The sequence below is a fragment of the Callorhinchus milii genome, unplaced genomic scaffold (assembly GCF_018977255.1).
Source record: "Callorhinchus milii isolate IMCB2004 unplaced genomic scaffold, IMCB_Cmil_1.0 Scaffold31, whole genome shotgun sequence".
Taxonomy (NCBI): domain Eukaryota; kingdom Metazoa; phylum Chordata; class Chondrichthyes; order Chimaeriformes; family Callorhinchidae; genus Callorhinchus; species Callorhinchus milii.
In genome coordinates, this window is record NW_024704772.1 from 3,656,564 (window position 1) to 3,672,130 (window position 15,567).

General features: G+C 45.0%; 1 protein-coding gene across 1 annotated transcript in view; it reads right to left on the reverse strand.

The window, feature by feature from the left end:
- Positions 1-15,567, reverse strand: part of LOC103189672 (myosin-9) — a 123,075-nt gene that overhangs the window by 59,411 nt on the left and 48,097 nt on the right. The window contains exons 4-6 of the mRNA XM_042344948.1: positions 6,528-6,555; positions 5,943-6,036; positions 5,597-5,617 (exon numbers count right to left, since the gene is read on the reverse strand). Coding sequence (XP_042200882.1) covers positions 5,597-5,617; positions 5,943-6,036; positions 6,528-6,555 — 143 coding nt within the window. The remainder of the gene's footprint in view (positions 1-5,596; positions 5,618-5,942; positions 6,037-6,527; positions 6,556-15,567) is intronic.

The following is a 15,567-nucleotide window of genomic DNA, read 5'->3' on the forward strand; positions in this document are numbered from 1 at the left end:
ATCAGCAAATCACAACACCAGAGTGATCAGAGCTCCAAATAAACACACAGAACTACCAAGACTTGGAATGATGGCTGAAAGAATAAGGAACTGCTGGTTGCTCTTTGGAACACAAATAATACTATTTGTGGGTAGGAGGAGGCCAGGGAACGGCACTGAATAGAGCTCTTTTAGAGACACTACTGTAGTAAACATTGTTTCACGTTTTGTAATGGAAAAACTTCCTTTATAACTAATATAGGTGAGGAAATGTGGAGAGTCATTGTTGAAAAATATCCCTCCCACATTCAAGTATGCAAGTGAGGAAGCAGGTGCATGCAAACTCGTTCCCTGCTAAAAATTGGGTCCGTTGTCACATTGGACTGTTCCCTGGGGTTTATAAAACGTTCACCTTAAGCTACGTGTTGGGAGAATGTACTTTCTGGTGATAACAGAGATAACAATCTGTCTCTCTCTCTCTCTCTGGCATTCATTCCATGTCTTATTACGTAGCTTGATGCAGTTACTTGAAGCTCTGCTGTTCTCACTGATCTGACCACCACCATTCTCCAGTTCATGCACACGTGCCACACACAATTTCTAAAACAACCACCACGATCACTGCACCTTGCCAACACAGCACTCTTACCACAGATAAAGACAGCAGCTCTTTTTTAGGTAGAGATATTCACTCTCATCTCAAGCAAAACCAGTTCCTGCTTGAAAAGAACGAGGTTCAGCCCCTGGGGTTTATGAAACAAGTTGAAAGGTTTGACTCTACACAAAGTTTTGTTAATCTGAACTGGTTGTCCTCTCCACGCTCTGAAGGAATCACTGAATACGCACCATGGAATTTACTGTGGTTTGAGGTCCTGTGTGGGTTCTGAGTGGGAAATACGGATGTAAGTGGAACATAATAAAGCTTGCTGGGTAGCTTGGTGAGAGGAGAGTTGCAAAGGGCAAACCGGGAAACCAAACGGACACGGAATAGGTGAATCTTGGAAAACTGGACTTTTTTTCCCCACAACTTCACGGGCTCCCTCCGGGGTTACTGAAAATGGACACCTGGATCTCAGAGTCGTATGCTATTTTGTACAAGGCACCAAAGGGAAAGACTCTGGGAGGCACTGATCCAGACAGACTTGATGTGGCATTTGAACTTCAGAATCATAGAACACACATTTAACCACTGGACTGATCAGTTTCACCAATTTGTTATAACCTGGTTAGAATAAGTCAGTAGCTTTGTATAGCGTTAGTGCAGAGTTAGCAGGTGGGAAGCAGACACATGGGAAACGGTGTTCAGTCTAGAAGAGCTGTACAGTCTTGCCCTAAGAGCCTTGGCTTCAGTTTTCTCTTCTGAAATAGACATCGAGTCAAGAAGTACAGTATATAAAAAAAAACATTTATTTGGTTGTATTGCGCACTGAGTCTTTGCCTCATCAGAAATATGATGGATGTGATTTGGAATGGGATTCCTGGATTAGGATTCTGACTGGGATAACCAGTTAGGCAGACTAATCCGCATAGAGATTCTCAGTGCACTGTCTACAATGTGCTGTGCTATTTATCTGGTTACTATATTCAAGAATCCCATCAGAAATCACCACACCGCAGATCCATTGCTGAGTGCCCAGATCCGGACCATTAAGTTGAAGGCTGTGTAAGCCAGCTAAATGAATTTAAATTACTGAATGCAGGAGGGCACGGCTCAAGGTATTACTAACTGGAAGCCATCCATGTACAAGACATGGTTAAGTACGAGAAAGACGTTACGTCAGTCAACCTGAATGGAAGCTGTAGCTGTTTCCACCAGAAGTTATTTGTTACTAAATCTATCATTTGACAGATTCACACCAACTTCCTGATCCTATGATCCCATTTGCTCTTCCCCTTCTCAACACCAAGGTTAACACATTCCAAATCAGAAAGCTGGGATGTGGGATGCCCTGCTGAGTAAGGTGGGTGGAGGGCGAGTCCATTTCAACTTTCAAGAGGGAAGTAGACAGGCATATGAAAGAGGGGCTTGAATGGGATTGGGGATAGGGCAAGGCGGTGAAGTGGAATTGACCTCCTTACTCTGAGCCGGAGCGGACTTGATACAGCGAATGGCTTCTTTTAGTGCTGTGGGTTTTTGTGTTTTAAGGCATAACATCTCAGGTTAAGACACATCTTACAGTTACAAACCACAAAGGGCAACATTCCTGGCCCTTGGCTGCTGATGGGCGAGGTGGAGATGATATAGAAAAGGCCCTCCTAGCAACAGATAATCCCAGAGACTTGAAACTAAATGAGTCACTTGATAACCAGAGGACTTTCAAGAACTTAACGGACAAGAGGCTTTTAAGGTGATTGAGCCTATTCCACCAGTTCATTAGATCCCAGCAGATCTCCACACTCTTAAATATCCTACCTATCCCGTATCTAACTTCCCAAGTATCCATCTCCAATCCCAATGGTCGTGCCTGTACAGCCTCCTGGAACAAGTGCATGTCAACAACAACAAGATTCCATTTATAAAGCGCCTTTCACGTCAGGAGGACGTCCCAAGGCGCTGTACAGTTGGGTCATCACCCGAGCAGGGGGGAAATGGTCAGGGTGAGGGGAGGGAAGGGAGGGACGAGGAGGGGGGAAATGGTCAGGGTGAGGGGAGGGAAGGGAGGGAGCGAGGAGGGGGGAAATGGTCAGGGTGAGGTGAGGGAAGGGAGGGAGAGAGGAGGGGGGAAATGGTCAGGGTGAGGGAAGGGAAGGGAGGGAGCGAGGAGGGGAAGAGAGTCGAGAGGGGAGCTGAAGGCACGGTCAAAGAGAAAGGTTTTGAGACCGGCCTTGAAGGAGGAAAGGGAGGAAGCAAGGCGAAGGCACTGGGGGATGGAGTTCCAGAGCCTGGGGCTGAGAGGCTGAAGGCCCGACCACCGATGGTAGGGCGGTTGGGGCGGGGGACGTGGAGCAGACCGGAGCCAGAGGAACGGAGGGTACGGGCAGGTAGGTAGGGGGATAGTAGGTTGGAGAGGTAGGAGGGAGCGAGGCCTTGTAGGTGAGGATGAGGATCTTGAAATCAATCCTCTGGGGGATGGGGAGCCAGTGGAGGCGAGCGAGGGTGGGAGTGATGTGGTCCCGAAGCCTGGTGCGGGACAGTACACGAGCTGCAGAGTTCTGAATGACCTGCAGCTTGTGGAGGGAGGTGGCGGGAAGGCCGGCGAGGAGAGAGTTCCCATAGTCCAGCCTTGAGGTGACAAAGGCGTGGACCAGGGTTTCAGCAGCGTGAGGGGTGAGGTAGTGCCGTAGTCTGGCGATGTTCCGGAGGTGATGGAAGGCGGTGCCAGTTGTGGTGCGGATGTGAGGGAGAAAGGACAGCTCAGGGTCGAACAAAACGCCGAGGTTCCTGACTGGCTTTGAGAGGTGGAGAGTGCAGCCTTGGATGCTGATGGTGTCAGCGCCTGAGGTGCGGAGGCGCTGACGTGAGCCAATCAGGAGGGCCTCGGTTTTTCGCACGTTGAGCTGAAGAAAGTTGTCTCTCGTCCAGGACTCGATGTCGGACAGGCAGGCTGTCAGGACATCGGTGGTCGTGGAGTTGAGAGTAGAGGAGGAAAGGTAGAGTTGGGTGTCATCCGCATACATGTGGAAGTTAACTCCATGTCTGCGGATGATGTCACCGAGGGGGAGCATATAGAGGGTGAAGAGGAGGGGACCGAGGACAGAGCCCTGAGGGACACCACATGAGACAGTGCGGGGGGTGGAGGAGAAGCCATTCGTTGAGACAAAGTGAAGACGGTGAGAAAGGTACGACCTAAACCATTCAAGGACAGTGCCTTGAAGGTTGAGGTGGGAGGACAAGCGGTGGAGTAGGATAGCGTGGTCGACCGTATCGAATGCTGCCGATAGGTCGAGGAGGACGAGGAGACAGAGGGAGCCCTGGTCACAGATGGTCAGGATATCATTGGTGACCTTGACCAGGGCAGTTTCTGTGCTATGGGCAGCACGGAAACCTGACTGAAGGGGTTCAAAAAGAGAATGGGTGGAAAGGAAAGAGCGCAGTTGGGAGGCGACAACTCTTTCCAAGACCTTGGAGAGAAAGGGGAGGTTGGAGATGGACCGGTAGCTTGATACACACAGTCACAGTCTGAGTGAAGAAACCATCTCACTTCCTGGTTGTTATTTAAAATCACATCCCCGTGTTTCAGATCCCCACCATCTAGCTTGTCAACTTCCTTCACCAAAACTATCTACATCCCCCCCTTCACCTCCTCGTTGCTGACTTCAGTTTCCTTCAAACAGGGGTAACTCTAGCAACTACTCATTGGGAAACATTTACAGTAGGTGCTGTCTTTAAAAGAAGATTTGCATCTAAATCTGAATCAAACGATACAAGTTTACATTTATATAGCGCCTTTCACATCAGGAAGATGTGCTAAGGTTTGCACCCGAGCTGGGGGAGGGATAACAATTGTATTTGATGTAACGCCTTATCATATCGTTGAGACGTCTCAAAGCGCTTCACAGAATATATTATAAAGTGGACTGACTGTATTTTATGTGCAATCAGAATATTATTAAGATTGTGAAGGAGTTGAGGGAAGGGATGATTCAAAAGGCTCTAAGGTGGAGATCCAGAGGCTAGGGTCAGATATATTGAAAATCCAACTGCCAATGGTGGGGCAGGTTGGGCGAGGGACATGAAGCAGGCCAGTGAGCAAAGGGAACGACTGGGTTTGAGGAGGTTGCAGAAGTACGGTTGGGGCAAGTGTGTGGAGGGATTTAAAGCGTAGGATGAGAATCCTAACTAGAACAGGATAACCCACAAGTAGTGAACACAATTTTGTTCTCTTTGTTTTAAAAATAGCAGCAATGTACAGATACTAAAGAAACGTCCCCTTCTGCGCCTAGGTTTGTAAATCCTGTTCCCTCTCCCTCCCTCCAGTCTCTGTGGGAGACAACACCACCAAAGAGAGGCCATCACGAGTTTTGTTGTGGTTGAAAACTTCAGGCATGGTATTACTGACATTAATAAAAGCGTTTCATTCGAGCTGCCAGTCTGAATGACCCTGGAAAAGTTTGTCAGGTGGGATGCGCCAACAAGGTTATGATTTCCTTCCTTTCTTTCCTCTGGGAGGAAATCGCCTCCACGTTTACCAACATTTAAAACACCTTTAACACCCAAAAGCATGCAACACATAGAATATACAGATCTGTGCTGCACCTCCAGCCTGCCCAAACAGTGAGACTAGAAAACTGGCGGGCAAGATACGCAGAGCTCTTCCAATTACTGTACTGCAGTGGCTTCCAAGCCAATTGTGCCACTTGCACTTTTAGCACAACTTGATGTCCAATAAAGACTGCAATGGTTTAATACTGCAGACACAGGTGTGAACATTTACACAACTCTTACTTAGAATTTACAGTGAAGATGTGCCTTGCCATTTCACTCGCTGCTTTAGGAGGAAATGTTAGCCAACTTTCAACAGCCAACTGCACTTTGTGCTAAGCACGTGCTCTAGAAATCTCTGCTTAAGAGTCATGTGCCAATTAAATAGGCCTCCACCCACAGACAGCTGACAGATCTGTATACCAGGCATAAAAAGTGCAGAATATGCAAATCAAATTATAATGACCCACTCACGTATGCTAACACCGAAGAATGCTGCAAATGTGAAGGTGAAGGGGGAGAAGTGTTATCAATGGCATGCAAAAATAAAATCTACTTCCACAAGCATTTATTCCGTTAAAGGGATATAACAACCTGTACGTAGTGTTAAGCTACTATATTCAAAACTAGTTTTAAGAGCAAAACATTTAATACAGGAGAGGTGCATCTACCAGCTCCAGACACATCAATGATAATATTCAGCATCTAATGGCTAGGTTTAGGGTTGTACTCTTTGAATTGAATATTGCTGACATTAAAACGCTTGGTTGCAAGTAGTAAAATCGACTATTATTTTCAACAGTACTACAATGACACTTACCTGTTCCTTTCTAGACTTGTGTGAGGAGGCGACGTGAGCTAAATATTGAATCACTTTCTTGGTGTTTTCTGTCTTACCAGCACCAGACTCTCCTCTGCAAAGCAATATGTTTAGACTGAACACTTGCACATGACATAGGCCAGTTGGCTAGTTACCTTGCTGCAAAATCCTTTCAGCTGCAAACATCACTATAACTCTTACCCTGCTGCTGTATTAAAATATTCCAAGGCTTAACAGAAGTGAAGCAACCATCAAGTTATCAGTGAAACAATAGTTACTATTTCTTTCAGAAATCCAATGCAAAGAAATAGATCTGGCCACATGTTTACCGTGCAGCATTGGCTGGATGATGAGGCGACAACTTGTACTAATACAGCGCCCTTCAGATAGGACAAACGTGATTGAGAGCTTTACATAGACAAGGCTGGACATTGAGTAAGAGGCAGGACTTAGACAGGTGGACAAGTGGTTGAGGGAGGGAGGGAGGGAGGTTAAGGGGCTGAGATACATTCTTAAATATTAACTAAATACTTTCATGAGCACCAAAAGCGTTCTGGGGTAAGTGAAGGATCCGCAACTACTCACGTGCACAGGATTGACTGGTCCTCGCGATCTGAAACAAAACAGAACGTAACCGTCAATAAACACCGTTAACTGGACACTCGGTATTCACTCTCTCCAGATTTTCCTCTCCCCAACCAAGAGGCTGTTTATCACAATGGAGATAGAACAGGGAGCATTGCAAGGAAAAGTGTGTGTGGGGGGGGAATAATAATATAATAATCCTTTCATTTGATATAATGTTTCACCCACAATACACAGTCAATTCACTTTACAGTATATTCGGTGATGCACTTTGATATGTCTAGAAAACGTGAACAGCTCTATATCAAATACAAGTATTATTATTATAATTATAACCATTTTCCTGGCTGAGCTATGCCTGAGTCAGAGCCTGATCCTTGCTCCGAGTAGCTCAGTGTGGTGGCTCATGGCTTCTGTAGCTTGAGGTTTGTGTCCTATAGCTGAAGTTCATACAAGTTCCTTGTTTAAAAGAAAGAGGAAGTGAGCTTCTCTAACCTATGATATGTACTGAAGCATTTAGGTTTTGAAGTTTAATTCTACCTGTGACCCATGTCACAGAGGCAAAGATCCCAAATAAAAATCGCTCATTCACCATAGCTGTTTGTGGGACGTCACTATGTGCAAATTGGCTGCCATGTTTGGTCTACAAAAGAAGCAGTCGCTGCACTTTATAGTAAATCGTATCCTATGAGATAATCAAAAGATAAAGATAATAAGTCCTCCTGATATGAAAGGCGCTGTATCAATTGTAAGGATTATTATCTGAATTTCAAAGCAGACAGGATCTAAAATTAATAAGTTTTAAATTATAGACTGTGTACTCTAAGTCAGTCATTCCACCAACACCTTCCCAACAGCAGAGTGCGCAACAAGTTGAAAAGCCCAGCGAGCTTCAGCTATATATTAAGCTGTGTTACAAATTGCAGTCCACCTTCTCTGCCTCCGGAGGGAGCTATAATCTACGGATTCCAGGACCTGAGTGGTCTTTCAGATCACGACTGAAGACCTTCCTCGTTGACTGTGCTTACGGTCATCTCCCCCCGCCCCCCCCAGCTAGGCACCAGGCTCCACCACTGTTAAGCGCCCCGAGTCGCTACCCCGTGTGAGGGGGAGCTGCATAAACACAAGCTGCAGTTACTGTCACAGCCTTTTCCATCTCTGAACATTAAACTGCCCGGAACACAACAACAATTTTTGCATTTGATAGTTTTGATAGTTTTGCTTAACAATAACACCGTCAAAATGCCTCAGAGCGCTTCACAGGATGTAATGTGAAGTGTAGGGACTGGTTAGTTGTAGGCAATCCTGGCAGCTAATGAGCCTGAGAAGAAAATTCTGATTCCCCCATTTCAGCCATTCGGTAAACGAATGCGAACTATAATCAGTTATAGAAAGAGTAATAAACCTGAGGTACAATTACTGCTAATAAGGTTTAGACATCCCAGTCACAAAGCTTCCCGAAGTATGCTACCACTTTTAAGTCACACCTACAAGCTAGGACAAGCTTTCCTCACCAACCAATAATTGAATGCGAGCGGTGCTTTATGTTCAAACGAAAATCACCCCATCTCTCATTTTTAAAATGGTTTTCGTGAAACACCGGTTTTCCAGGGTTCTGGAGAATTATCACAAGGGCAAGTGTAATCTAACTGGAGGGGCGGCATTATTGGAGATGCTGTCCTTTGGATGAGATGTTAAATCAAGCTCCAAGTCTGTGCCTGTTCAGGTGGGCATGGAATTATTGGAAAAGACAAGGGAGTTTCTCTCTCTGGGTGGCCGGACCAACGATCCCCCAAATCAAGTTGGTCATTCACATCATGGCTGTTTGTGCCACATTGCTGTGTGCAAATTTCCCCCTGCACTCTCCTACAGCACAGTCACTATGCTTCAAAGTAAAAACTTGTGAAGAGCTTTAAGACCTCACGACGACATACATCAAATGCAAATATTATTATATTATCTATTCATAAACAGCTTCCAGCACAAGAGGAGCTATTGTGCTGCTATAGACGTACAGATTGTGAAAATAATTTCAAATATTTGAATGACATTGAGCAGGTCTATGCAGATAACCCTCATCTTACCCCCCCACCACACCCAAAAATGTATAGTCACTCCGCTTCAGAATATATCCTTGAAGCGCTTTGAGATGTCTCAACGACACGATAAGGCACTATATCAAATGCAAGGATTATTATTATTAAGTACCTCAGGCTGAATCCACAGCAATACCAATCAAGGTGGGGCAGGTTCAGACTGGAAAGGAGATGGGTGTTGGGAGTGTTGGAGTGAAAAATCCAGGTGTAAACTCCTGGCTCATAAATATTTAACCAATTGTATAATACAGCAAGGACATGAAAGCCTCCACTCTCAGCCTCCAAGCAAACAGCGCAAGATAAAACATTTAAACATGCCCCAGGAGCTCAGTCAGAAGCTTTTGTTAAAACGGACGCTGCATTTTTTTTGAAACCACAGAAAAGGGAGGAGGGGTGTGAGCAGAGGAAGTGAAGTCAATGTTTAATCTGGCTCATTGCACTTCGACAGGAAGCAAAGTCCAGGTTTTTTGTTTCCTTAAAAGGAAGAAACAAAAGCAATTATGTCACTGCCGAGGAACGGGTGACGTTCACCTGATGGGAGAATGCCAGCAAGATAAGGGGAATGCTCTGAGTGGGTGAGTCTGCCCGCTCATGCAAGTAGGTGGTTTATCATCTGCTGGGGCCTACACTAGTTAATAATCATCATAATGAAAACATGCTGACTGATGTAGAAAATCATTACACTGCAACACAGCAGCATTCTGTCAGGTCAGTCATTCTGCACAGGAACACCAACGTAAACTCAGAACAATACTTTTGGAACCACTAAAGAATAGAACAAGAGGGGACAGGTTTACAGTTGCAAAGGGCATGCAAGACACCAGGAAAAGGTTTACTCAGTGGGTGATTAACAACTGGAACAGGGTTGCGAAATCTAGAACTCTCTCCCCCATAAGGCTCCCTTCCTACGTGAAAGGCGCTACACAAATGTTGTTGGATGCTGGATCCATTAAAATTTTCAAGACTGAGGTGGATAGATGTTTGTGAGGTCAGGGTATCAAGGGATATGGGGCAAAATTGGAGTTGAGGTACAGATCAGCTATGATCTAATAGAATGGCAGAACAGGCTCGAGGGGCTGAAAGGCCTACTCTTGTTGCGATGAAGGGGTGGTTGAGGCTAGGACACTGGGATTTAAAAGGCAGCTTGATGCTGTGATGGGAGGACAGTAGAATGGTGTTCTGGAGCTTTGAAACCAGATGAGCCGAAGGGCCTTTTTTTAAAAAACAAACTAATCTCTTTGTAAGTAAAATTGCAAATTGCTGCGATGTACCCGGGCAAAACTATGGGAGGAAAATATCTTGAAATCTTTCATCTCCTTATTCAGTGTGAAGCATACAACTGCTTAGTGCTGATCTAGTCAATGTAGATAAAACACGCAGGAGTCCAAACTCATCTATATCTGCAAGTCAGCAACAGAGCACATCATTTTTACAGCAGTCTTAAAAAAGAAGTGAAACTGCATTGTTTATCATCAGCCTTCTCTGATTTTGGTAATTAATACTGTAACCCAATAAGCCTTCATCAAAATGGAACTGGCATATCAAGGTGGCAATTTGGCCCATCGAGTCTGCACCAATGGTGCAACTTTGCATATTGTCAATTAACAATTCAGTATTTCATATTCCAGCATAATACTGTTTACATTGATGTATTAAAACTGGTTAATTTAGACGTTTCTCCGTGTCTCATGAGAGACTTTGCTGGGCCAACCCTTCTCACTCCGACCAACTTTCTTAGAAACTCTCTCTCTTTCTGTTGACTCTCACACATCGAACACACTACATTACTGCAAAAACACCTAGTTACAAACATGCTGGTAACGCGAGTAGCCAAGGACTGAGTGTGTGAGTCAAAGGCAGGCCCAGTAAGCCTGCGAGGCTGACTCACGTGTGCAACTTGTGGAGTGCTGTAGCTCAGTGGTTAGAGCACTCGCTTTGCAAGTGAGAGACCTGAGTTCAATTCCCGGCAGAGGGCGAAACCTCGGGCAAGTTTCCTTACTCCAAACGCCTAATAATAATCCCTCCAAAACCAAAAACAATAATAAATTGGTCATTTTCAATCTACCACTGTTTGTGGGACATTGCTGTGCGCAATTGGCGGCCGCGTTCGCCCACAAATATACAGTCAATTCACTTTACAGTGTGTTCTGTGAAGCGCTTTGGGACGTCCTCCCAACATGAAAAGCGCTATATCAAATGCAAGGATTAATTAATTAACTCTATTTTACTCCCAGTGCCATGCAGCCCTAATAGTAATAATCCTTGCATTTGATCCTTAAAGTGGATTTACTTTTTTTTGAGCAAAAGGCGGCAGCCAATTGTACCCAGGAGTGACACACAAACAGTGGTGGATTAAGTAATAAATAAATACTACTGTGCTTTATTGATTTGGTTATTCTGCAAATAAAATTAGTTGCAATTTCTAAACTGTAGCAAAAAAAACTTGCTTAATAATAGTAATAAAAGTTCATTTGCTGATCACTGAACCATCTTAATGGCCAGGGCAGATATTGAGAAGGCACATCACTGGAGTGTGTGAACAGGCAATTGTCTTAGCTCATTTATCATAGCTTTAGCACAGAGACAAACTGAATTAATTAATCCTTGCATTTGATAGAGCGCTTTTCACGCCTTCTAGATGTCTCAAAGCGCTTCACAGAATATGCTGTGAAGTGAATCGACTGTATTCACTGCGAAACGCGGCAGCCAATTGCGCACAACAGTGTCCCACAAGAAGTTGTAAATTGAAAATGACCAATTTATTATCTTTTTTGCTTTTTTGGCGAGATTATTATTCTGGGTGCCAGACTCCAACTAAATTCCTGTACAGATAGTCATAGGCCTTCACAGTAAAATCTTGTTAATCGCTTGGAGATGTCGTCGACATGATAAGCGCTGTTCCAAATGCAAGGATGATTATCATATTTGTGCTTCCATCAAACCCTCTACACCCTGATATTCTAAACAGCCTGGCCCAACAACAAGCATTTATTTATTCAGCATCCTTCATGGAGGATAGTGTCAACAATTGGTGTAGCTTGACATGAGCTGGGAGAAAGGGGAGGTGATTATAGGCATAGTTGAAGAGCAAGGTGTTCAGGTGATTTCTGAAGAAAGGCAGAGGGGGGCAAGGCAGAGGGGCTGAGACCGGGAGTTTCAGGCTACAGCGACTGAAAATACAACCGCTGATGGGAGGGACATATCCAGCCAGCGGAGCAAAGGCCAGAGCCGGCTGAGTAGACAACTAATGCTGTGGAAGAGCAACAAACAAATTCAGGACCCAGTCAGTGCTCCCTGCTCCAAAACAATGTAAGCATGTCAGGAAGTCTCTGTTCAGGGAATGTAAACAGTGGAGACAAGTGCATTCTTCACCTTCAAACAAAGCAGACACAAGTTATAAAATCTTCCAGAGAATCGTGCATACAGCTCAAGGGAAACCATTCAGCCCATTGCCTGTGCCAACTCTTAAAAGTTATTTAATCCCATTTCCCTGCCTACATGTGTTTATGTCTTTCCAAAATATTTATTGACTTTTCTTTTAAAAGCTTTTTTAAATTCTTAACCAACCATTGGTTTTGGTCGGGCCACAATAACTCTGGGAAGAACCCTCCAGGGCACTGCTGACGACAGCACAGCCCATCGGCAGGACCTGGAAGGCCAGACCAGTCACTAGGGGCAGGGAGTCATCCCACTCAGCTCCTACAAGCCAAAGCCCTAAAAAAGGTAGGGGGGTCCTAGCTGGACAAGCAAGTTTGCTAGACAATGCTGTCAATTGCAAGCTATGTGGTTTTAGCTGGTTAGATTCCAGCAGTTACCCCCAATACAATGAGATCGTGAAGCCTCAGCTCTCACCAGCCTCTTGCTAATTCTCTCCGGAATTAGGTAAACAAGACAAGTCCCCCCAGGGAGAGTGCATTCCATTCCAGACATGGCAATTTCCACATGTAGGTGGCAGACATGGAACTCAGTCTGGTTAGAATACACTTGAAGTGTTGGATATCTGGCTGACTAAAGAAATATTCTAAGGTGAGGTTAAATGTATGCCACTTTAACAGATTCCACTCGTTCTTTGAAAAATATCAGAGCAACTCAATTCTCTAAAAAAAACTCTGATTGAACACACTTGGGAGCTGAATTTGCTCTTACTCAGTAAACTGATCCTGTGTTAGGGAACAAGCTCACTTAATGCATGCCCCGACACAGACACATTCACAATGCGGGAAGTTATTGTGCGCAATATGCAGGACATGTGTTCAAGCATGTCTGAGATTCACTTGTACAAGAGCGCTCATTCCTGTCCAACTCTATTAACCCTTCAAACACTGAAGCTTCCGACCGTCTTAAAAAAATGTACAGTTTGTGGGATACTGTTATGCACAATTGGCCACCGCATTTCGCCCACAAATTACAGTCATCCATTTTACAATATGTTCTGCATATCACTTTGAGACATCTCAACGACGAGATAAGGTGTTATATCAAATGCAAGGATTATTATTATTAGAATTAGTTCTTACCCAATTTCCAAATGAAGATCCAATGGTGGAATCTCAGTAATTTCAGTTGCTGTACAGAGTGTGGTTAGAATTTATGGAGAAGAGTTTAACTATCTGGGTCCCTCGTCTGACAGCGTCCAGAGCTCTCAAGTCACAATCTGGCCTAACTCACCGGATGGTCAGTTTAGGGAATGGTGCCTTTGGTCTCTTCTCTGACTAGAAGGTTGTGGTTTCAAGCCCCACATTGAGACTTGGAACTCACATAATTCCAATGTCCTCACATTTAAATCTCTCCACGCCTTTACCAACCCAGCTGTTTACTTCGCTCAGCCCACACTCCATGTACCCCGCTATATCCACTCCACCATAGGGGGACAGAGTTTCATCCCCTTGGACACCCACACTGTGAAACTCATTCCCAGGTCCCTCTAACTTGTCCCCATCCTTCTTACATGAGACACCTCATAACATAGCTCTTTTCAGTTAACTTAGCCCTCCCTCCTCTCCAGTGCACAACCAGAACTGTCAAGCACTTTTGGATGTCCTCTCGACCTGAATAGCGCTAAACAAGTCTAAATTGTAATGTAATAAAAGGTTTCATAATGGTCTGAAGAAGCCGCACTATTATAAAAAATATATAATATCCTTGCATTTGATATAGCGCCTGATCCCTCCTCGCTCCCTCCCTTCCCTCCCCTCACCCTGACCATTTCCCCCCTGCTCGGGTCATGACCCAACTGTGCAGCGCCTTGGGACGTCCTCCTGACGTGAAAGGCGCTCTATAAATGGAATCTTGTTGTTGTTGTTCCTCTGGCTCCAGTCTGCTCCACATCCCCCGCCCCAACCGCCCTACTATCGGTGGCCTTCAGCCTCTCAGCCCCTAGGCTCTGGAACTCTATCCCCCAGTGCCTTCGCCGCTTCCTCCCTTTCCTCCTTCAAGGCCGGTCTCAAGACCTTTCTCTTTGACCGTGCCTTCAGCTCCCTTCTCGACTCTCTACCCCCTCCTCGCTCCCTCCCTTCCCTCCCCTCACCCTGACCATTTCCCCCCTGCTCGGGTCCTGACCCAACTGTACAGCGCCTTGGGACGTCCCCCCGACGTGAAAGGCGCTCAATAAATTGAATCTTGTTGTTGTTGTTGTTGAGACGCCTCAAAACGATTCACATAATATGTTATAAAGGCATATTTTGTGGGTGAAATTGACTGTCTAATAATAGGTGAAAGATGACATTGACCATCTAGCTGAGTCAATCCAAATTCACAATATTCCATTAACATTATTCACAACCCAAAATCATTTACATTTTAAGGAACTTGGCTACATCCTTTCTGAAATTTTTAGGTGCTTTGTTCCGTCACCTGTGTTGGGACATTTGCTTCACACATCAGTCGCCCTTGTGCTTGGAAAACAAATCTCCTTCCTTTCCTGTTTTCTATTAGCCTCAGTTTGAAGGTTCACTGAAGCACAACAGCTGCAAAAAAAAGTGATCTCATGTTCTCCATGGCATGATCTGGCAAGGAGTCCTCTGGCATTTGTACAGCACCTTTCAAGTAGAAGAGCTTTTATCTTTGTGCATGAACAGGCCATTTTGGGGGTGAATTTTATGACTAATAATAATCCTTTTAATTGGTGCAGTGTTTCATGTTTCGGACGATGTCCCGAAGTGCTTCTCGGGACTTACTGTAAAGTGACCGCATGCGTTTTGTGGGTGAACGCAGCAGCTAATTTGTGCACAGCAATGTCCCACAAAGAGCCATGAAGTGAATGGTCAATTTAATTTTGGGGGATTGTTGGCCTAGACACTGGAATAGAGAAACTCCCTTCACTTTTCCAATAGTACCGTGGGATCTTTAATGTCCACCTGAACAGTAACATTTCAACTCAAACAATGCAGCACTCCCACCCCCACCACCCCCTCCCCACTGTATTGGAATATATGAGTTCCAAGTCCTGATATGGGGCTTGAACCACACCTTCTGACTCAAAGGCAAGAGTGCGATCAACTGAGCCAGGCTTTATGGGAAGGGAATGAGACAACAATTGTTACCAGGCTCAATGCCAGTGTTCACAGGGTTGACAAGTTCTCCTGGTATCAAGTTCTGTTTGCCAACTCATAGCCAGTGATGCAAGACATTACCCAATCAGTCTGGCCAGATTGCAACATAAAGTCCCCAAGGTAAACGACTTGTATCTTAATTAACCAACTTGTGTCTTAACCTGCGTCAGCCAGTCCCACACCACTGCACATTGCTCCAGGGCACACTCCCAGATATCACGCTCAAAGCAGTGGGAACAGATCCTCCAAAACAAGGCAGGTTGGAAACTTGTCAATATGGAAAAATGTAAACATTCCAGCTCAGTCATTTGAAATAGCGTTATACTATTTATTTGAGGAGAGAGCTGTAATGAGCTGGTACAAAAGAGAACACGACAGAGTCCAGGGCAGAAC